Source organism: Tursiops truncatus, chromosome 2, assembly GCF_011762595.2.
Source record: "Tursiops truncatus isolate mTurTru1 chromosome 2, mTurTru1.mat.Y, whole genome shotgun sequence".
In the NCBI taxonomy this organism is placed as follows: Eukaryota; Metazoa; Chordata; class Mammalia; order Artiodactyla; family Delphinidae; genus Tursiops; species Tursiops truncatus.
In genome coordinates, this window is record NC_047035.1 from 109,727,635 (window position 1) to 109,750,848 (window position 23,214).

Genomic DNA, 23,214 nt, shown 5'->3' on the forward strand with positions numbered 1-23,214 from the left:
AGGCGGGAGGAGGCCACCAGCCCTCGGTGGCAGAGCTGGGTTTTGATGGCACTTCCTGGCTTTGTCATGACTCCCTTCCGGCTGGCAGAAACCGTGTCCTGATCCACCCGAGGTGCCCGTAACCTGAGAGACCGGCAGGTGGGTGCGGCTGGCAACGGGAGGGACCCTGCAGGAGGCAGCCAGGTGGAGTCCCAGAGACAGCCTGGGCTGGCACACTTTATAATCCAAGATGGATTATAAAGTGGGGCGGGGGGAGCCACAGAGCCCAGGCCTCGTAATGACGCATTTTCTGCTGAACAACTACAAATATTCGCCGTAACTTTGGACAGAGTCTGAAAAAGACTTTGTTTCCTCCCTTGGCGGTATCATTTGTCTTGTTTTGAAGCCACGAGATTGCAGGGAGGAACTTACAGACTAAAGTTTGTCTTAATTGCTGTGGTGTCACCACCTCTCTGGCAGATAACAACACAATGAACAAGTCGATGGGGCTGAGCCCTCCAGGTCCTTCTTCTAAAGTGAGACAAATTTCCCTCCTTTGAGCCCAACAGTCCATCGGCAGCTCTGTCATTTATTTATCTCCCTAACGGATTGCATTAACTTGCAAGGGCTAAAAAGTCTCTCCTGCCCTCAGACTTAGTTAAAAGCATCCAGTCAGGCTGTATTGCTGGTTCTTCCCCAAATTTGCCTTTTATCTGTCCCCCAAATTTGCCTTTTATCTTTCCTCCATTTGGGGAGGTGGGTAGTAGGGAGAGCAATGGGGTGCACACTGAGAAAAGCAGTGAGGGTGGCAGGATGAGAAAAGAGCATGGAGGGTCCCCGGAGTCAGTGTCCAGATCACTTTAATTCTGAGAAAGAGGAGAAATCGTGCTGTCTTGCAGTTATTGGCTGGGCACAGCACACTGCCTTCACACTTGCCTTGGTGGTTCCTCCCAGCACCCCTGCAAAGGCAGGGGCATGGTTGCCCCACCTCTGTCTCCCATTCTATGTTCCCATCACAGGGGGTGATGCTCTACTCCTTGAATGAGCTGAGCCCTTTCTGCCTGTGAGCCATTGCACAGGCTGTTCCCTCAGCCCCGGACACCTTTCCCCACCACCCTTTTTCTCCTGCCCAACTTCTACTCATCTTCCAAGGCTCAGCTGAAATGCTCTGGGAAGGCCTTTTCTGACACCCACCCACCCTGGATCCCCGTCACTGCGCGACCTCACTGTCTTGTCCTCATTGCTTTTCTTGCACCGTCTGTCTGCCTTGTTCCAGTGAGAGCCCCAAGAAGGCAGGAGCTGGGGCACTGCCTGGCATTCAGGAGATGCTTAAGAGATAGTGATTAAATAAATGGAGGGGAGGCTGGCGGGGCTGGTAGGGCTTCAGAGAACTTAGTGACCCGGCCTCCACCATGCCCCCATCTAGGAACAAGACCCTAGTTAACACTGCACAGCTGTGGAGTGTGGGTGCTCTTCAATCTCCTCCCTATTGTTCTGCATTTTCCTAATATAATGCAACAAACGTATTATTTTTATAATACAAATAATTTGTTTTAAAGGTATTTTAAATCTCTTGGTCAGCAGGGCAGTGGGAGAGGCAGCATTCAGTGTGAGTTCTTCTGACACCCAAATGGAACCCTTCTCCTCCTCCCCCCACCCTCCACGGCCTCCTGGACCCCTTTTTGACAATCCTGTGTGGGAGGCAGCAGAATGTAGTGATGAAAGGCATGGGCTTGGAGTCACACAGACCTGGGCCCAAGTCCTGGCTCCTCCACTGACTCGCTGTGTGACCCTGGGCAGGATGCCTAACCTCTCTGGAAAGGCCTGTTTCCTTATTGGTAAAATGAGGTAACAAGAGTGCCCACCTAATGGGTTGTTGGTGTCATTATTGAATCATTCTCCATGCTGACCATGACATGCACAAAACACTTCCAAAGGGCTGGCTTCCTCCCCCCTCCTGCAGGCACCCCTGCCCCACATATACACAGACCCACACAGCCACTCCTCCATCCCTGTGACTCCCCACCTTTTCATCTGCCCCCTGCCCTTCAGGTCTGGAGAAGGACAAATGATGAGGATAATAAGACACATCACCGCCAGCGAAGGCCACTGCACCTTTGGCATGAGGGCCTGGCATGGGTGTTCTGGCCTCTAATGGTAGTGCCTGTGGGTGTGACCACAATGCTCCCCACCAGTGTGTTCCTCAGCCCACACCCAGGCCTGCCTTGGCTTCCCCAGGAGGTTTGTGCAGCTCAGGGCAATAGCTCCAGGCTCAGCCCTGGCCATACCCAGTCAGGGCAAAGCTCTGGATTCCAGGCAGTAGCTCAGGAGGCTGAGGGTGTGGACAGAAGTGCCCCCACCTGGATGCACACATGCTCTCATCCACATGCTGTATTCATCAAGTTCCCGCATACACGCCAGCCTCCCAGGGCCTCTTTTTTGAGAGACAAGTGTAGTAGGCAGAATATGACAGCCCCCCAAAGATGTTCACATCCTGACACCCAGAATCTGTGAATATATACATATATTACAGGGCAAAGGGGAATTAAGATTCCTATTCACCTGACTTTAAAGATTATCCTGGGACTTCCCTGGTGGTGCAGCGGTTAAGATCCGCCTGCCGATGCAGGGCACACGGGTCCGATCCCTGGTCCGGGAAGATCCCACATGCCGCGGAGCAACTTAGCCCTCGTGCCACAACTACTGAGCCTGTGCTCTAGAGCCCACGTGCCACAACTACTGAGCCCGCGTGCCTAGAGCCCGTGCTCCACAACAAGAGAAGCCACTACAATGAGAAGCCCTCGCACCACAACGAAGAGTAGCCCCCGCTCACCGCAACTAGAGAAAGCCCGCACACAGCAAGGAAGACCCAACACAGCCAAAAATTAATTAATAACAAAAATAATTAAGTTAAAAATTTTCCTGGATTATCCAGGTCAGCCCAGTGTAATTATAAGGGTCCTTTATTTATTTATTTTGGGGTACACGGGCCTCTCACTGTTGTGGCCTCTCCCGTTGCGGAACGCAGGCTCCGGACGCACAGGCTCAGCGGCCATGGCTCACGGGCCCAGCCGCTCCGCGGCTTGTGGGATCCTCTCGGACCGGGACACGAACCCGTGTCCCCTGCATTGGCAGGCGGACTCTCAACCACTGCACCACCAGGGAAGCCCTATAAGGGACCTTTAAAGTGGAAGAAGGATGGGGCTCCCCTGGTGGTCCAGTGGTTGAGACTCTATGCTTCCACTGCAGGGGGCGTGGGTTCGATCCCTGATGGGGGAAGTTCTACCTGCTGTGAGATGCAGCAAAAAATGAAGAGGGAAGCACAGGCAGAGAGATTTGAAGATGCTACACTGCTGGCTTTGAAGAAGGACCCAGGAGCCAAGGAATGCAGGTGGCCTCTAGAAGTTGGAAAGGGTAAGGAAATGGATTCTCCCTAGAGCCTCCAGAAGGAATGCAGCCCCGCTAATGCCCAGCACCATGCACCAGTACCACCAACTCCCATTCTCCAGGAGTCAGTTTCCCTCCTCCAGTTCCACTCCCCTACCCATTTCCCTCCCCAACAGGGCTCAGAACTCAGCCTCCTTGAGCCCTGGAGGCTGACCCTTACAGGGCCTCAGTCATCCCAGTACCAAGGACTAGGGACTCCCCCCAGGGCCCAGTAGAGACTCTGAAGACACTGTTTATTCATCAGATCCTTCCTCAGCACCTCCTGTGTTCCAGGAGCTGGGGACACAGTAGGGATCAAGGCAAACTAGTCCCTGCACTCTGGAGCCTCAGTTTCCTCAACTGCAAAATGGGGATAATAATATCTACTTTGCAGGGTTATTGTGAAGATTAGAAATGCATTTATGACAAACGTCTAACACAGTAGAACAGAAAATAAGTAATAGCTATTATTATTATAAGTATTAGTCTTTAGGTGTGATTCATTCATTTCCTTGTAGCCTCTGGTGTGTGGGGAGGTACAACTAAAAGAAATAAAAATAAAATAATAAAGCAGGGTAAAGGGATAGAGAGGGACAGGATTAGGGCTGGGGTGGAGCAGTGGTATTGGGAGGAGGGTCACTTTCCTATTTCCATTAATACCAGCTAAGAAAACTGGAGCTCCCACTGTGTGCCAGGCTCTGGACTGGGGCCCCTCATCTCATTTAGTTCTGCCAACATTCCTGTGATGCCAGCATGCCCATTTTATGATTGAGGAAGCTGAGGTTCAGAGAGGTGAAGCAATTCACCCAAAGCCACACAGCCAGGAAGTAGTAGCCATAAGATTTAAACCCAGATCTGTCTGAGGTGAAGGCTGTTTCCTCAGCAACAGCTGTCTCCCTGTAAGATGCAGACTATGTTCTTTCAGAACCCTCGCTCCACTAAGAGACATGGGACACTCCACTGTCACTTCGTCCCAGACCGTGTAGTAATAAAGGCACATGCCACATACATCAGAAGGCAGAGGAAGAAGAGACTTATCAGTGGGGGAAGAGGGAACACCTCAACAATATTTGCGGAGGAATGACTGCTTCCTGATTCCTGAGCAGTGAGCTTCCATTTACATCTGCAGAGGGAGGAGGCTGGCTGGGCCCCCCTCTCTGGGGAGGCCCCATCTCTCCTGGAGAAAGGAAGATAGTCGTTTCTCCAGACCAGAAAAGCCAGCGGGGTGCCAAGACAATTTAATGGGGAGAGGATAATATTTTCAACAAATGGCGCTCTGGCAACCGCGTATCTGTATGCAAAAGAATAAATTTGAATCCCTACCTCTATCAGACACAAAAAATACTGTAAATGGAACAGAGACCTCAATGTAGGAGTTAAAACTATAAAGGTCTTAGAAGAAAACATAGGAGTAAATCTTATGACCTTAGGTTTAGCAAAATCTCAGTTTTGACACCAAAAGCACAAGCAGCAAAAAAATAAAAGATACATTGGACATCATCAAAATTAAAAACAAAAGACAGCATTAGAAAGTGGAAAGACAGGGCTTCCCTGGTGGCGCAGTGGTTGGGAGTCCGCCTGCCAATGCGGGGGACACGGGTTCGTGCCCCGGTCCGGGAGGATCCCACATGCCGCGGAGCGGCTGGGCCCGTGAGCCATGGCCGCTGGGCCTGCGCGTCCGGAGCCTGTGCTCTGCAACGGGAGAGGCCACAGCAGTGAGAGGCCCGTGTACCGCAAAAAAAAAAAAAAAAAAAAAGAAAGTGGAAAGACAGCTCACAGGGCAGGAGAAGATATTTGCAAATTACATATCTGATAAGGGACTTGTATCTAGAATATATAAAGAACTCTTTCAAGTTAATAATAAAAATACAAACAATCCAGTTGAAAAAGTGGGCAAAGGATCTGAATAAACATTTCTCAAAAGATGTACAAATGGCTAATAAGCACATAAAAAAGATGCTCAAAATCATTACTCAGCAGAGAAATACAAGCCCAAACCACAGTGAGATACCATTTCACACCCACTAGGATGGTATAATAAAAAAAAAAAATCATAAAAAGTGCTGTCAAAGATGTGGAGAAATCAGAGCCCTCATACATTACTGGTAAGAATATAAAATGGTGCAGTGCTTTGGAAAACCAGTCTGGCAATTCCTTAGAAAAAGATAAACATAGAGTTACCATGTGACCTGACAATTCTACACCTAGTATGTACCCAAGAGAAATGAAAACATACAGTCACACAAAAATGTGTACATTAATGTTCATTGCAACTTCATTCCAAATAGCCAAAAAGTAGACACGACCCAAATATTCATCAGTGGATGAAAAACCAAAATGTGGATATCCATACAATGGAATATTATTTGTCAATAAAAAGGAACGAAGTACTGATAGATGCTACTGCACGGATGAACCTTAAAAACATGCTCAGTGATGGGCTTCCCTAGTGGCGCAGTGGTTGAGAGTCCGCCTGCCAATGCAGGGGACACGAGTTCGTGCCCCGGTCTGGGAAGATCCCACATGCCCCGGAGCAGCTGGGCCCGTGAGCCATGGCCGCTGAGCCTGCGCGTCCGGAGCCTGTGCTCCGCAACGGGAGAGGCCACAACAGTGAGAAGCCCGTGTACAGCTTAAAAAAAAAAAAAACATGCTCAGTGAAAGAAGCCAGACACAAAAGACCACATATTGTACGTTTCCAATTATATGAGAAGTCCAGAATAGGCAAAGAGAAAGTAGTTTAATGGTTGCCAGGCTCTGGGGGAGGGTGGGAAGATGGGGTGATATCTAATGGGTATGGGTTTCTCTTTGGGGTGATGAAAATATTCTAAAATTGATAGTGGTGATGGTGTACAATTCTTTGAATACATGAAAAACCACTGAATTGTACACTTTAAATATGTGAATTACATCGCAAAAAAGCTCAACCTGTCCCAGCAAGCAGACTGAAGTCCACCAACATTCAGGAAGCTGTCCAGAATTGATCTGAGGCTCTTAGGGAAGGGGAACTCACAGATATTGAGTACCTACTCTGTGCCGTCTGCTTGTGCAAGGCTGGGACTATGGGGAGAATTTTCAGGAGCCTGAGAGTGAATCCTTGCTTAAATTGTGCACCCGAGGCACTCAATCTAGTCCCAGACCTGGCTATGTGCCATACACCCAGCACCTTATTTAATCCTTATGACATCCTTGTGGGACCCAGGATATCCTGTAAGACCAGGAACTATTTTACAGATGCAAGTTTGGAGACTCAAACAGAGCAGAACTGGGATTTGAACCCAAGCCTTGCTGAGTCCAGAGTCTGTTCTCTTTCCAGCCCCTCCGCCCACCATGCTGTGTGGAGGAGGCCCTGGGAAGGAAGCCCTTGCTACCAGGGAGCGCTCAGCAAGCCTGCCAGCTGCTCCCTACCTGCCTGCCAGAGCCCATTCCCCGCCTCCTGTGAGAACCAGCCTTCAGCCTTCAGAGGCTCTGCCTGAGTAGCCTTGCCTGAATCTGTGTGGAGGCTGAGAATCCCAAGACCTTCCTAGACATCACCAGGAAGCATAGAACCTACAACTCTTGAAGAACCTGACTGGCCACTAAACAACAAGGGCACCGTTCAATCACTATGGCCAGCAAGTCTGGTCACAGCCCTTCCATTCAAATGTTGTTCACTCATTCATTTAACAAACATGTTGAGCACCAACTGTGTGCTAGGCCTTGTTCTAAGCCCTGGGAATACAACAGCAAACAAAACATTCCAGTGGGAGAGACAGAAAACACGCACAAACAAATCAGGAAACATTAACCAGTGAACAATCCAATGAAGAAAATAAAATAGCATCAGACAGACAGGAGTGAGGGGTCCAGGCAAGCAGACAGGCTTAAAGGAGGCTCAGTGTAGTGCCCAGGAGAGTCCTCTGAGGCTTCTGAAAGGCAGGTACTGAGGAGAGAAATGAAGGTAGCCTGCTCTGTGGGGCGGAAGCTTCTAAGGGCCATTGAATTTTCTTCCTGTGTGTTCCTTGGCTTGGTAGGAAATTTCTAAGTGCCCACAGAGTCTCCCCTGTGCTAAAGATCTCGGATAGAGAGAGACTTAGAGCTAAGCTGGGACCGACAGCAGGTGAACCCTGGGGGGAGGAGAGGCAACTGGGACCCAACCTAGAGATTTGGGGTTGGGGAGGAGTCCTGGCGCCGGCTGAGATACCCACCCTCTTTCACAAATACCTCTGTTCAGGCCTTGGGGATATCTGTGTCTGGTTGGGGCAAATAAGTCTGTCCTGGGCTCCCTCCTCCCAGCCTAACTTGCATCCCCAAGTGCAGAGAGAGCCCCAGATTGGGCAGAGCCAGGCCCTGCAACCTTCAAACCATTCTCAAGTCCTCCAGGCTCTGCCCCTCCTCCAAGCTTAAGCGACCTACACTCAAGCAGTGTCCCTCAAGCTCCACCCCCCATCCCCTCAGGGCTCCAGAAGAAAGATGTTTATCTGCAGTGCCCTTGGGCCTCTGAGTCAACCCTTCACTCCTGCAAAGTGCCAGTGTGCCCATCCTACAGATGCACATATTGAGGCCAAGTCAAGGTCCATGGTTACTCAAGTGGACAGTAGAACTGGATCTAGGCTGAGACTTTTCTCCCTCCTTTTCATGTCCCGAGGGAGAAGTCCTTCGTTGGCAGGAGCGCTGGCCTGGCCTCTGATCCCCAAGAGCCGGGTCTGGGAGGCAGGAACCCGGAGTGTATGGCCTCTGGCAAGCCCTGGCCTCTCCCTGGAGCTTCAGTCTTCCCGTCTGCACACGGAGCGAGGTGGGTACTTCTGAGCACCTTCGTGCGGGTTCTGTGGCCCCCGCCTCCCCCGCGACCTCACCTCCCCCGCGATCTCACCTCTGCTCTCAGCAGCGGCCAGCAGGCCCCGCCCAGCCACCTTCATTTGCTGGGGCCGGGCCGCTGAGAGGGGCTAGGGTCTATCTGGTCGTCGGATTAATATCCAGATATTAAGTAAACAGTAAATTAGCAAAACTACAAGAAAATTTTACAGCCCTTTGCATTTGGCAATCATTGAGTGTTAATTAGAAATTCATTACAATTAAAACCCTGCCTAAACAGGGCCTGCGCGCCTTAATTACATCTGATTTTTAATTCAGAATACGTGTTTACACAGTAAGCGCTACGTACCCCATGATTATCCCCAATCCTCTTTATACTGTACTAATTATGTAAATTAAACCTAATTAACTGACGAAAACTGCCGTTAATTCAACTGGTAAAAGATACGTGCTTGAGGAGGAGGCGCGACCGCCCAGCCCCAGCCCAAGCGGGAGCCGGAATGGGCGTGGGGCGCCCGGCTCTGTGCATGCGACGCCGGGGGCTCAGAGGCAGCACGGACCCAGGGCTGGTCGGTTGCACGCCAGGCGCGTCCCTGATCCACAGTCTGGCCCTCCGACCCTGGTGCACTCGGCAGTGGATAAAAGATTCAGCGCCAGTGGGGGTCAGGAAGGCCAAGGGCACCGACTCCCACGGGTTCCCCAGGCTCTGGACAGGGCCGCACGACTCACAGCCCTGTCTGAGCAAGAGGGGTGCCACCCTCCCGTGTCTGAGCCTGAGTTCAAGTCAGCGCTGCCCCGCACTGGCTGCCTTCATCTGAGCAAGTGACCTGGCTTTGCTAGGCCTGTTTCCTCCTCACGGAGTGTTCTGAGGGCGATCCCAAAAGCTCCTCGTGAACTGTGCAGCGCTTGTCTTCCTTCACTAAACGAGGCCCTCCAGGCAGCATGCAACGCACGACATTTGGGGTCTGGGAGATCAGCCTGCACCCCTTATTGACCGAGGAACCTGGGTGAGTTGGCTTCCACTGCCTGACCCTCGGTTTTCCTGCCTGTAAAATGGGAATAAATGATCTCTACCTATTTCCAGGGCTGTTGTGAGAAAGGGCTCTCTGCAAACTGTAAAATGCTCTTTGCGGTGATACTAACCAGTTGGACGCTGGTCCAGAGCAGAGCCCAGCTCCGACCCCAAGACCCGCTCCCCGGAGATCACTACCCCTCAAGTGAGCGGTGCCGCCTCCTCAGCCTCTCTCCAAGCTCCTTTAAGTCTTTCTCCAGTGCAGAGCCGGGTGAGAGAGCAGGCTGGGTCTGCGAAGCCGGACCGGGTGCAGGGAGCTGTCCGCAGTTTGGTTTTGAACGGAGACGCAGGGGTGAACCTGCACCCCCCTGGCGTTGCAACCCGCAAAGAGAACTTTTGTCTGAGAAGTCCCCGGGGCCCCGCGGCCCGGCTGCCGGGAATTCTCTAGAGGCCGGCTCCAGAGGCGTTGCTGGCCCTCGCAGTACAATAGAGGCAGGGTAGGCAGGCCCTGCTCAGGGGAATCCTCCCCATCTTTTTCCCACTCCCAAGCCCCACCACCCCGGGGGCGTCCTGGCTCCGAGACCGTTGTCACCACCACGCCGAATTCTGAGATGCCTTTTAAAAAATCATTAGGAGGCTAAGAATAATTACCGAACGGGATTGTAATTATGGGGTGGGGAGGCCGGCCGAGGGAGGGGGGATGAGCAGGTGGAGGCTGGGGGCGGCTCTCGGACCGGGACGGAAAATAGGTTCCTGTCTTCCTTGGAGGGAAGTGGGGCGGGAGGGAGGTAAAGATCAGCAGAGTTAGAACGGGACAGAGGCAGGGCCTGGGAAAGACGCGCCAGTGGAGGGGCAAGAGTCAGAGAGAGAAAAGGGGCTGAGCAGGCTCTGGGAGGAAAGAAAGAAAGACAAGGAAATCCAAGAGAGAGAGACGGGAACTCTGGAAGGTGAAAGAGCAAGAACCCCTCTAGAAGAGACCCCGCAGCAGAGACTAAACCCTCAAGCTTGGGGGGGAGGGTAGTTTCGTGACCTCGGAAAACGCGTTAGCCAAGGGGAGAAGGGGTGGCAAACGAGTCCTAGGGCCTGGCCGCCCCCTCTCTCCGAGGGTAGGCCTGGGCGATCTGCTCCCACCCCCTGAGGCGTGCCCCAGGGTCCCTGCGACCCCGCAGAGAAGAGAGAAACAGAGGAGAGAAGTGTAGGAGAAGGGCGAGACGAACCCTAGAGGAGCCCGAGTGCCGGAGGGGAGAGGGCCTGTAACCCAGAGCGAGAGGGAAAACGAGGGGGCGGGGGCGAGGGCGACCCGGCGCCGCTGGCCGCGGAAGATTTATGGCGCCGCCCGGGTTCCAAGGACTGGCTGCTCTCGTCGCTGCTGCCCGCGTCGGTAGCCGCCACAGCCGCTGCGCCCCCTGCCCTGGCGGCCCGCCGCGCCCCGGGCCATGCCTGCCATTATTAACTTCTGTTTGATTAGGGTAATTGTTCAAACTTGGGCCGGACAGTATGATTAATTATAGTTTAATTAACGTGTCCATTAAGGACACTTAATGCCACGGAGGGGTGGGGGGCGAGGGGGCGTACGGGTGCGGGCACAGAGGGAGGGAGTGCGACTGATAACTCAAATAAGGAAAGACGGAGATTGAGAGAGAGGGAGAAGATGAGACGCACTGGGATAGTGGGGGAAAGGATGGTGAAGACAGAAGCCGACAGAGAAAAGAGAGGGGTGGAGAGAAATGGAGCTCTGGGAAGAGAGAAGATGCCAGGGAGCGTCTGCAGCATCAGGGGCTAGAATCCCACCACGGGAAACTGATTTCACAGGAGAGCTAGGGAGTAGTCTAGTGGTCAACTAGTAGTTGACCCCAGGTATCTCCCAGTGATGACTTGGATCCAGCCCTGGGCTGGTTGGTGTTGGGGGGCGGGGGGGAGAGTCAAGGCCTAGGACCTCCAAACCCAGTTCCCGAGTCCACAGCTCAGTGAAGGAGGCAGGAGGTCGCCCCTCCCCAGGCTGGAGCTGTCCTGACACCTCGCATCCAAGTCTGAAGCCGTGGGGGAGTTGGTTCTGGCCCTTTCCAGCTGCCATTCCCCTGGTACCCCACATCCTGATCTCTTCTCCGGCTCCCCACACTACTGGCTTCCCAAGGCCACTGCCTTGGCACGAAAGTGCAGTACCCATCCCCTCTCCCTTTCCTTCTGAATCTTCCGTAGCCCCATTACCTGGCCTTGGTCTCGGTCCTGGCCCCTTAGCCGGGAGCGCTGAGGCCTTCCCACTTTGTTCTTGGGGGCAAACTTTGTGGCCCCAGGCCCTACCTCCCTCCTGGTCCCCTTAATGAGCTTGGGCCGCAGGTGCCGGGCGCAGGGAGCAGGTGTGTGGCCGCTTACCTGGGGCGCCCAGACCCGGGGGCTGTGGGGAGGCGGAGGGCGCGGCGCGTGGCCCGCGGACTAGCGGACCCCGGGAGGGCGCGAGTGACTGCGCGGGCGGTGGGTGTGGCGCCCCGGCTCGCAGATGTCAGGCGCGCCCGCCCCGCGCTGGCCTCGCCACTCGGGCTGTCACCGCGCCTTGCCAGCCGCCGCGCCATGCGCTCCAGGCTTCGGCCTCCACTCCGGGCTCGTCCGGGGCATCAGGGGCAAAGGCACAGGGCGCAAGTCTCCCCGCCCGGGACCCTGGAGCCCCGCGCCAGTTGAGAGACGGCGCCGCGCGGGAGGGGCCAGCGGGACCGCGGGTGTGAGCGCGGGGAGCCCGGGAGCGCGGCTGTGCGCGCGCGCGGGGAGGGGCCGCGCCGTCACCCGGAGAGCCCGGCGGATCCCGGACTCCCGCCCGCCGCTCCGCCCGCCGCGCACCTCCGTTCACCGCTCGCCCGGCTCCAGCCGCCGCCGCACGGTGAGTACCCGCGCCCGGTCGCCGGCTGCCCCCGCGCCCTGTCTCTACAGCTTTTTTCGTTTAGTTCTTCCGATTTGGGTTCTTGTGGTGGTTGTTATTATTATTATACCTAAAGACTCCATCGCCTCACTCTCTGCGCTGCCTGCCTCCCGCCTCGTCGCCCTCTCCAAGCTCACCCCTCAAGCCCCACGAGCCGGCGAGGGCTCCCTGAGCCGCCCTGGCCGCTGCTCCTTGTCACTGCGCACAACCCTTTGCCCGGGCTTTCCACTCTGGCTTTCGAAATTCGGTTCCTTTCCTAGGGTCCCCCTTCTCCTGGATCCGGGGTCCGGAGCCCCCTCCCCCATTAGGGAAAACCCCGGGGGGACTCCAGACCGTCAGTCTGGGGAGGACGCGCTCGGATCAGGGCGCTCCCTTCACTGCATGCGGGCAAGGCACACTTGCCGATTTCGGGAAACCGAGAAGACATTATCATTTCCCAGAACCGTGGCTCCCTCGCCACCTCCCTAGCCTGAGAACCCTTAAAAGGGGGGTGCGGGGCTTTTCTTGCAGACCCCTCAGCCGAGGAGTTAGGACAGTGCTTTTGCCTCCTAAAATGTTGCAAGGGACTTCAACGCAAAAGGAGGGTCTACTAGTTTCAATTCGATCCACGGAGATAAAGATGAAAGATAACAGATAAATAGCTTGATACTTGAAGAAGGTATGAAGACAGATGGGAGAAAGAGGAGCTAGCGAGGAGAGACAGACAGCTCAGAACAGATAAGACCGACAGATGCGGGGTACCTAGACAAACAGAGAGGGAGGGAGGGAGACAGACTGACAGAAGATCCCAGTCTGCTTGATGAAGCTTTTGAGCTCGGATGCCCTGTCCTGCTAGAGCTGCCCCCTTTGAAAATGCATTTGCCTTTTCTGCCGAGTTTAGAGGAGGGGCCCTCGGGGTTGGGCTGCCTGGGCCGCAGGAGCCTTCGGTGTCTGAGGATACATGGCTGGGCTCAGCCACCTAGGGGGCCCCAAGCATCAATCCCCGGGTCCTTCCCGCTGCTGATGTCCGCAGACGCGGCTGCCTCCCTGCCTCGGCCAGAGAGCAAAGCTCGGGACCAGCAGTAACTTTTGACCTGGAGCCTTGTGGTGGCTTCAGAGACCGGCCAGGATCCTTCTCAGCCCATATGAGTCAGGACAGCCCGGCACGAAGGATACTCAAAAAAAGAAAAAAAAAAGACGCCCCAAAAGAGGAAGCTCAGAACCTGGAGAGACTGCATTTGGCCTGAGTGGGAAAGGCATATCTGAAGGAGGAAAACTTAGGGAGTGGATGCCTAGAAGCAAAAGAGAAGTGGCTTCTGAGGAACTTCCTTGAGAACCTCTCCGTCCCACATGCTGACCCGGAGGGAAACCAGCTTTGGTCTGGAACGCAGCTAAAAATGCAGAAAATGTGGTTAGGAATTGCTTGACCCTGATCCCACCGATGGTTGGAAAGAAAACGGTTTATATTTCCAGCCGGAGTCTTTCTGCTCAACGAACGCGAGGCTCCGGACGTGAGAGGAAAAGCTCGTGTTTGTGGAAAGCAGTGCTGTTATCCCGGGGAGCCGGCTTGGCGCGGAGCTGGGTGCAGTGGGGGCAACCCTGAGGCTGGGCACTCACGGCGTGCTTTGGAAAGAGTCGGGTTCAGCACCACGAACAGCGGTCGCCTCTGTCTCTCCCCGCCTCCCTCACGGCCTCTAGGCCCTCCTCCTTCTCCTTGCCACCTCTCAACCCCCCCCCCCGCCCCGCCCCGCCCCCTGCTGTCTGTAGATGGGCAGTGACCGCCCCTCCCCCCTCCCTATTCCTCCCTGCGCTGCCCCCGCCCGCGTGCATGCGCGACTGAGCAGAGGGGCGGCCTGTCCCCGACGTCAGGGCTTCAGGACCCGGACGGGTAGGGCAGCCTGCGAGGGTGGCCGAAGACGCACGGATCTGGGCGCCAGGAAGCCTGGGTTCGGCAATGGCTTTGCTGTGTGGCCTTGGGCAAGTCACTCTCCGTCTCTGGGCCCCACTTCCTCCCCTGTCCGAAAAGAAGATCAGGTTCCTAGCTACCGGGGCATTTCTGAGGTCTCAATTACCCATACTCCTCCTCCAAACCCCGGGGGCTTTTGTTCCAGCGCCAGCACGCGTCTGAATAACAAAAGGCGCCCGTCCAGGGGGCGAATGAGCTTGGACTCCCCATTGCCAAGTTTCCCCGCGCGCCCGACTCGGCGCGCCCTGCTGGGCGGGCCCAAGCGGCGTTGGCGCTGAAAATGGCTCATCGGCTCTCTGCTTTCTCTGTTTCGCAGGAGTGGCGGCATGGAGGCTCTCACCACTCAGCTGGGGCCGGGGCGCGAGGGCAACTCCTCGCCCAACTCCAAGCAGGAGCTGCAGCCCTACTCGGGCTCCAGCGCTCTCAAACCCAACCAGGTGGGCGAGACGTCGCTGTACGGGGTGCCTATCGTGTCTCTGGTCATCGACAGTCAGGAGCGCCTATGCCTGGCGCAGATCTCCAACACCCTCCTCAAGAACTACAGCTACAATGAGATCCACAACCGCCGCGTGGCCCTGGGCATCACATGCGTGCAGTGCACACCGGTGCAACTGGAGATTCTGCGTCGGGCCGGGGCCATGCCCATCTCGTCGCGCCGCTGCGGCATGATCACCAAGCGCGAGGCCGAACGCCTTTGCAAGTCGTTCCTGGGCGAGCACAAGCCACCCAAGCTTCCCGAGAACTTCGCCTTCGATGTGGTGCACGAGTGCGCCTGGGGCTCGCGTGGCAGCTTCATCCCCGCGCGTTACAACAGCTCGCGTGCCAAGTGTATCAAGTGCGGTTACTGCAGCATGTACTTCTCGCCTAACAAGTTCATCTTCCACTCGCACCGCACACCCGACGCCAAGTACACGCAGCCCGACGCAGCCAACTTTAACTCGTGGCGCCGACACCTCAAACTCAGTGACAAGTCGGCCACAGACGAACTGAGCCACGCTTGGGAGGACGTCAAGGCCATGTTCAATGGTGGCACTCGCAAGCGGACTTTCTCGCTGCAAGGAGGCGGCGGCGCTAATGGCGGGTCGGGTGGGCAGGGGAAGGGTGGTGCTGGTGGTGGCGGCGGGGGCGGCCCGGGGTGCGGCGCGGAGATGGCCCCAGGCCCGCCGCCCCACAAAAGCCTGCGTTGTGGCGAAGAAGAGGCCGCCGGGCCTCCCGGGCCGCCTCCTCCTCACGCGCAGCGGGGACTTGGTCTGGCGGCGGGAGCTGGCGGCCCCCCGGGCCCTGGAGGGCCTGGTGGCGGCGCCGGCGTACGCAGCTACCCGGTGATCCCAGTGCCCAGCAAGGGCTTTGGCCTCTTGCAGAAGCTGCCCCCGCCGCTTTTCCCTCATCCCTACGGTTTTCCCACGGCCTTCGGCCTCTGCCCCAAAAAGGACGACCCCGTGCTAGGCGCGGGCGAACCCAAGGGCGGCCCAGGTACCGGGAGCGGCGGGGGCGCGGGCACTGGCGCAGGCGCGGGCGGCCCAGGAACCGGCCACTTGCCCCCCGGTGCGGGGGCTGGCCCGGGCGGCGGCGCCATGTTCTGGGGTCACCAGCCCCCCGGAGCAGCCAAGGACGCAGCGGCCGTGGCTGCGGCGGCTGCCGCAGCCACTGTGTACCCGACGTTTCCCATGTTCTGGCCGGCGGCAGGCAGTCTTCCAGTGCCGCCCTACCCAGCCGCGCAAAGCCAAGCCAAAGCCGTGGCGGCGGCTGTAGCGGCGGCAGCGGCGGCGGCTGCGGCTGCTGCCGGTGGCGGCGGCCCCGAGCCCCTGGACGGTGCTGAGCCGACCAAGGAGGGCGGCCTGGTCGCAGAGGAGCGCTGCCCCAGCGCGCTGTCCCGCGGGCCTCTGGACGAGGAGGGCGCCGACGAGGCGCTGCCGCCCCCGCTGGCCCCGCTGCCCCCGCCGCCCGCACGCAAAGGCTCCTACGTGTCGGCCTTCCGGCCTGTGGTCAAAGACGCGGAGAGCATCGCCAAGCTCTACGGCAGCGCCCGCGACGTGTACGGCGGCGGGCCAGCCCGTGGGCCCGGGCCAGGCGCAGGGTCCGGCGGCGGCTACGTGAGCCCGGACTTTCTGAGCGAGGGCAGCTCCAGCTACCACTCCGCCTCCCCCGACGTGGACACTGCGGACGAGCCCGAGGTGGACGTGGAGTCCAACCGCTTCCCCGACGACGAGGGAGCCCCGGAAGAGGTCGAGCCCGGTGCACCCGGCGCGCCCAGCACAGGAGACGGCCCTGATGGCGACCAGCAGGCAGGGCCCCTGTCTACCACCTCATCGGGCGCCGACGGCCCCACAGACTCTCCCGACGGCGGCAGCCCTCGTCCCCGGCGCCCCCCGGGTCTACCCCCAGCCAGTCGGTCTGCATTTGGGGACCTGGCAGCCGACGACATGGTGCGGAGACCGGAGAGGAGCCCGCCAAGTGGGGGCTATGAGCTGCGAGAGTCTTGCGGACCGCTCGGGGGGCCCGCGCCGGCCAAGGTGAGCCCCGCGCCCGCCCCGCTGGGGGCGCCTCTTTGCTTACCCCTCGGCAGCTCTGGGATGTGGGGCAGGCCCTGGCCGGGTTGGGGACGGGAAGTTTGTTCTGAGCGGGCGTTCCAGCAGTAGGCCCCGGCTGCTCTGGATAGGCCCAGCTTCGGGAGCTCTGTGGAGCTGGGCTCCCTGGGACCCCTGACTGAGGGTTTCGGAAGATCGGGGGGTGGGGGTGGCGGGTAGGCCTGAAAAATGAGTGTGCTGTGTTTTTGTTGATGGGAGTGGGGAGGAGACAGGCAGAGACTGGCAGTCACACAGAGACAGAAAGGTAGAAGTAAAATGGGTCTGGAGGAAAGGGACCAAAATCCAGAGAAAAGCGCTCAAGATGCCGGGCCGGTAGCACGCCCTCCTGGATGGGGATGTGAGCCCCGGGGAAGACAAGCCGGTAAACAGAGGAGAGGGATGCCTCTCCACCAAGCCGCAGTACGGGGTCCCCGGAATCTTCCTCCACACGAACTCGTAGTTTTCCGAGTCTCTTCGAATTCCTGCCCTAGGAACCGCAGGGTTCGTTGGCAGGAAGCTGTCGTCGAGAAGGTGTGCGGGGCGGGAGAGGGGCTCTCTGGCTGCCGGGGCCGCGGGTTCGGGTGGGGGTTGTGCACTTGAAAGTGGCTGCGCACACCTGTACATTTCCATTCGGTCCATTAAAACACGAATCATTAGCCGGATGCGAAAGGCGTCGTTTATATCGGGGACGGGGCGCGGGCGGGAGGGAAGACGCTGAGACGGGCGAAGAGGGTGGGGGCGGCTTTCAGCTGCCCTTGGCTTGGGAGCCGCTTTGTGTTTCGGGTAATTTTCTCGAGGGCGCTAATAATTACCAGGAATCCACAACGGTGATGCGGCCTCCGAGGGCGCAAGGCTGCGGCGCGTGCGTCACGGCCGCCCGGGGCGCTCGGGTCCAGCGGGCGAGCGCACCTCCGTCACCCCCTCATGTTCTCTCCTGGCCGCGGCGCAGGGCTGGGCTGCTGCGAGCCGCCGCCAAACGCCCCCCCTAACCGCCTGTCATTTCTCGGCCGCCGCAGGTGTACGCGCCCGAGCTGGAGGAGCACGTGAAGAGCGCGGCGGCGGCGCTGGGTCCCGCGGCCTCCTACCTCTGCACCCCCGAGGCCCACGGTAACGCCCCCAGCCCCCCTGCCGAGGTCCCTGGCCAGTGTGATGGGGGGCCGCGCGCAGAGGGCCGGGGCCAGAGGAGGCCTGCGTGGGAAGACGAGAGGAGGAAGGAGGCAGAGAAAATGAGAGAAAGAGGGAGAGGGAAAGAAAACCAGTGAAAGAAAAAGGAAGCTAAGCGAGGACTCCCAACGACTTACATCCGCCCTCTCCACCGCATAGATACCGCTCACGTACACCTCAGGCACTGGGTTAAACCTTTTACAAACCACGCCTGGCGTCCTTTTCAGAACCTCTCATTTATTCAGCAAGTGTTCCCTGTGGTCAGGACGGATCGGGAACGGGTGGGGACGCATGGCCACCCCCTTGGGGACTCCTGAAGTGCCGTGGTAGCTGCAGCCCAACGCGGGGGCACGTGCGCGCGGGACCCAGTGGCTCTCAGAGAATGGACTGAGGGCCTCGGAAATCCGGGCAGGCCAGGCCGGGGAAGATGTCTCCCCCCGCAGCCGCCACCCTGAGGGTCGCCGCCTGGGCCGCGTTCTCGGTGCAGGTAGACCCGGCGGCCACGCGCGCTCGCGGTGCCCCAGTATCTGCACGCGATGTAGGTCGCTTGTCCCTGGTGGGCTCGGCTGCTCGTTTTGCTCTTTTCCAAGGGGCTGGGAAGGGGGCGTGGAGCCGGAGATGAGCAGATCGCGCGCGGGGGAGGGGGTGGCCGGCCCAAAGCCTGAGGGTGCGAGCCCAGGCGCACAGCCGGGAACCAGCGGCGGCCACGACGCTTTTAATTAGGGCTCGGGCGCCCCGACCGCGGCAGCTCTGGCCGTATCGGGGTCACGGTTTCTTTGCCTCTCCTTGAAACTCGGTTTATTTGCCTTTAAGAGCCAGATAAGGAAGACAATCACTCGACTGCCGACGATTTGGAAACAAGGAAATCCTATCCAGACCAAAGGAGTATCTCCCAGCCAAGTCCCGCAAATACAGACAGAGGTGAGCCCTAGGACCTTCGCACTCCACCCCCACCTGGGAGCGGGGCCCCAGGTCGCCCAGGTTTCCACCTGCTCCAGCGGCAAGCCTAAGGGGCTGCCGTTCCTCTCTCGCGGCTGGCACATAAATATTTAAATAGTGTGGGCAAGGTTCAGGCCAGGTTTCCTGAGTTGCTTACCTCCTTGCTGGGTTTGAGGCTCTTCCGTGAGGGAAGGAGGCTTACTAGGATATGAGGAACACCATCACCCACATAAAACAGGTCAAAGGGCACTTCCTGCCCTAAGATAGCCTGTTTTCCCTGGGTCCACTCTCTTCCAGCGGGTCACTCTCTAAAATAAAGGCTGTACTCCTAAAATAATGACTTGAAAGGTGGGTAGTACTGGATGCCTGTAACTGTCTCCTCTAAAGGCAGAGAGCGTGAAATAGGTTTCCAACTTAGCACAGTTCCCAGGAAGCTCACCCCTCCCCTCCCAAGGCCTCTCCCAGGACAAAACCCCTCTTACTTGCCCTTCTATCCCAGGTGAAGATGGGCTCACCCTAGATGTCACGGGAACTCAACTAGTGGAGAAGGATATCGAGAACCTGGCCAGAGGTGAGGTTAAATCTGTGAAATGGGGGTACACTGTGCTTGGGGGCGATGGGCCCTTCTTGTAAAGGGGTGTTATTCGTGTAGGAGTGAGTGTGAGAAGAAAAGTCTCTTGGGGAATCAGTCTTCATTGAGCCAAAGGGATAATTCCCTGGACACATTATCCTGGCACAGAGGTCGGGGTCGGGGGTGGGAAGTGGAAGAGTGAAGTGAGCAGGGGGAGGGAACCAGCCACCCCAGAGTTCCCAAGGCCGGGCCTGTCTGAATAGCCCAGTGAGAAAGAAAAATGAGTAATGATCCTTAGAACTGGATGCATGTGGACAATCAGACAGGGCAATCTGGGTCTCTCAGCCTCATCTGAATAGCAAGATTTTGAGGACGCATTTACTTTAGGAATGTCTCAGAGGGGTTTTTTTTCCCCCCCCGGAGTTAATGCATAACCAACTCCACCCCACCCTAAATAAGGTGAGGATGGACCTTGTTTGTGGAATGGGGTCCTGGGGTTGCTGCTCCACTGCAAAAGGAAGAGTGTGACTTGAGGCACAGAGAAAGGAGCTTCTAACCCACTTTGCTTCTCTGTCTCCCATGTTTGTGTTTTCTGAGCACCTGCTAGGGGAGGATTTCTCAGAGAGCCTCCCCATGTGGAGGACCAGATACCAATAGGTCCGTGGTCAGGGCAGCCCCCCTGCCACCCCTTTGGAGCTGCTTTTGAGGGCGCCAACAGGGCTTTCCACACCCAATTGCCCCCACCCAGCCCAGGGTTGGGCTTGGAAATCGGTGTGGGGAGGGAGAGAAGCACTGGTGGTCTTCCACTCTTCCTAGTGACAGATTTTACAGGCTATGTGATTACCTTCAAAATCCTTGGTGCTTTTCTTATGAGCGTTCTTAGCATGAATTTGGGGTCTTGGGACCTCTTGAAATTGTAAACAAACTGTTGTGAATATATGTATTTTTCCAGGGCAGAGGTCCAAGGCTTTGGCCAGATTCTCCCTGCTCTGTATCATTGAAGGGAGGAATTAAGTCTGTCAATTGAAGGGGTAAACCGCATCTTCCTAGGCCAACCTCTACGCTTAGGGAGTTAGGGACAACTTAAAGCAGAAACCATGCTGGTTGGCGCCGGGGGCCAGGGCCTAGAAGTCCAACATGCATTCTACTATCCTGAATTTGATTCTCCTGGGCAACCTAATCCCCTAACCCCATTTCTTGCCCAAATCCTTTGGGTACAGATGGAAAAACTGAGTGTTGAGGGCCTCTACCGTCCGGTCGCACCCTCCCCTACTCCCATCTCAGGGGAACCGGCCAGGGGAGGACCTGGGTACCTTATGGGCCTCCTGAGTCCCACCATCCTCTTCCTTTACCTCCCACTCTTGCCCCTTCACAGACGAATTGCAAAAACTGCTCCTGGAGCAAATGGAGCTCCGCAAGAAGCTGGAGCGAGAATTTCAGAGTCTCAAAGGTACCCCATCCAGACCCACCCCACCTCATCACCAGAGCCCTCTTCCCGCAAGCTCCGGGCTCAGCCCGGGACCCCAGTGCGAGTAGCTGCCGCTCCGCACGAGGCCGGAGCCACAGAACCCTCCTTTTCTGGGGTTTCCCACTAGGCCAAAGACGGAGGGGGTGGGGTGCGGCTGGGGAGTGGAGAAAGTCGGCCGAGGGAGGGGGCTGTGCGTAACAGCTCTCACTTAATCAATTTGCACAGATAATTTTCAGGATCAAATGAAGAGGGAGTTGGCTTATCGAGAAGAAATGGTGCAACAGCTGCAAATTGTCAGAGGTAAGACGGGAGTCAGGTGAGCGCGTGCACGGGCCGTAACTGCCTCTCGTCTGGCAGGAGCCGCAATGTTGGCTCAGTCATTTGGATTTAAATTGAAGGTAATTTAACAATTATTTTTTTTATTTAATATCCTTTGTATACTCTGATTAGCCTCAGAATGGCAAGCGAGCCCAGCAAACGGCTTGCAGGCATCATTACATGGAGTGATTGAACTTCTTATCGCGGCAATTTCCATGGTTTCTAAATTAAAAATCGAGGCGTAAAATTACCTGGGAAGTAATGCCTAAGTTTGCTTTAATTTTGGTTAGATCCGTCTGCCTTTAAGCGCCATCCCAGGCCATTTCCTCCCTCTGCCAAGCTGCAGTTTGGAGCTTTGACGCCCCCTCCCTCAGTCTCCGGGACTTGTTTCTGCCAGGGGCTGAGCGCTGAGAAGAGGGTGAGGCCCGGGCTGTGACCCCAGCGGGCCCTAAGGTGGTCTCATTTGGTCACCGGCTACTTCCTGTGTCTTCCAGATACTCTGTGTAACGAACTTGACCAAGAGAGGAAGGCGCGCTATGCCATCCAGCAGAAATTAAAAGGTGAGGAAGCTGGGGAAAGAAGGAGGGGTGCCAGGCGCTGGCTGTGCAAGCGAATGAGTGAATGAATGAACGAACGAATGAATGAATGAATGGCAGTGCTAGTGAGAGGGGAAGGCCAGGTCTACATAGATCAGTAGCTGAGAAGAGGGAACTGGAAATTGATTTTAATGGAGAAATGATGCTAGAACGGTGGGATAGGGAGAAAGAGCCCCTTGAGCTCTGAGCATTGGGAAATCTGCCACCGGGTCCAAATCTGGTTTGGGGCCGATCGACCTCCCTCTTACTGTGCCTCAGTTTCCTCTTCTGTAAAATGGGCCAACTGAACTAGAGCAGTGGTTCTGGATAGCCAGGATCTCTCTACTACCCTCTCACCTTCTGATGCTCTTGCTTGAGAACCCCCGAGCCTGAAGAGGGTGGGTGAGACCCGGGCGGACAGGGGACGGAGGGAGCCCGTGGGCCGCGCAGGCCTGGCGAGGCGCCCAACATTGCCCAATCGACTGTCTCTCCAGAAGCTCACGACGCCCTGCACCACTTCTCCTGCAAGATGCTGACGCCCCGGCACTGCACTGGCAACTGCTCCTTCAAGCCCCCGCTGTTGCCCTAGGGCCGGCCCGGCCGCGCCCACGCGCCCTCAAGCCATGCTGCTCTCTTCTTGTAAATACCCGCGGCCGCGGCGGCCTAAGGCGAGATACAAGCCATTCGGACTGGACCGATGTAAATACAGCCTCCCGCCCGCCCGCTCTCCTCCCGGGCGCCTCGGCCTTGCCCGCCCCCTCCCGGGCGCCCCCGTCCAGGACCCCGTCTCCGTTTCCAACTGTAAATACCACCTCGCCCCACGGTTGAACTCCTGGGCATCGGACCTCATGGGGTTAACCGGACCGAAGGGGGTAAGAAAGGGGAGGGGGCCTCTCCCCCCTGTACAGCCTCGGAACCCCAATTGTGAATACAATGTAGGAACTTCGCTGGCCCCGCGCTCCGCGTCCCGTCCACTTCTGAAAGTCTTGTTCCTAATGACAAAGTGGCTATGTGCAATGGATATAAATGTACTGTGAGTCTCTCGGTTCAGTATTGGGTTCACTTTAACTTATTTATGCTGTAAGTTATTTGCTTCCTTCTCCTGGACCTACTTCCGGTCCCGTTTTGCATTCACTCTTGGGTTTTGCTTTGTCTATTTTTTTGTTGTAACCTCTTGATGTAACAGCACTTTAAAAAGGGCGACAACTGCAACTGACTCACGAGAGGGAGACCACCTTGAGCCTGATTGGGGAGACCACCCTGTATCCGTGACTTTTGTTTTTAATAAAAAAAAATCTGTTACTTCCCGGGGCCGTGGAGGTGGGAGGGCAGCGGGGGGAGGGGCGGGGGAGACGGGCGCAACAGGTGGTGCGTGGGGACCACAGCGCGGGTTCTGGGGCGCCCGGGCTGAGACTCGCATTTTCTCAGGTGGGCAGCAGCAAACATCCCGATCTCTCCACCAGTCCTTTAGGCGCCCCCAGCTTGCCCCGCAGGCCACCCCCGCCCCACGTTTAGGACCCTCCCTTGGGCCTCGGCGGAGAATGAGAA

At 56.9% G+C, this 23,214-nt stretch overlaps 1 protein-coding gene across 1 annotated transcript; it reads left to right on the plus strand.

Moving 5' to 3' along the window:
* The first annotated feature begins 3,241 nt into the window (after positions 1-3,241).
* SKOR1 (SKI family transcriptional corepressor 1) lies at positions 3,242-22,926 on the plus strand. Its single transcript, XM_033852616.2, has 9 exons — positions 3,242-8,176; positions 14,381-16,577; positions 17,648-17,738; positions 18,609-18,716; positions 19,234-19,305; positions 20,681-20,755; positions 20,999-21,073; positions 21,586-21,651; positions 22,161-22,926. The coding sequence occupies exons 1-9, from the start codon at positions 8,112-8,114 to the stop codon at positions 22,253-22,255; spliced, it is 2,844 nt and encodes a 947-aa protein (XP_033708507.2). The 5' UTR covers positions 3,242-8,111; the 3' UTR covers positions 22,256-22,926.
* The last annotated feature ends 288 nt before the right edge of the window (positions 22,927-23,214 follow it).

Bases quoted from the DNA above. Each gene is read 5' to 3' on its own strand.
- SKOR1 (XM_033852616.2), top strand. From the start codon at position 8,112: ATGGCCTCTGGCAAGCCCTGGCCTCTCCCTGGAGCTTCAGTCTTCCCG. The intron at 8,177-14,380 runs GTGGGTACTTCT...TCTGTTTCGCAG, and splicing joins CCGTCTGCACACGGAGCGAG to GAGTGGCGGCATGGAGGCTC. The intron at 16,578-17,647 runs GTGAGCCCCGCG...CGGCCGCCGCAG, and splicing joins GGGGGCCCGCGCCGGCCAAG to GTGTACGCGCCCGAGCTGGA.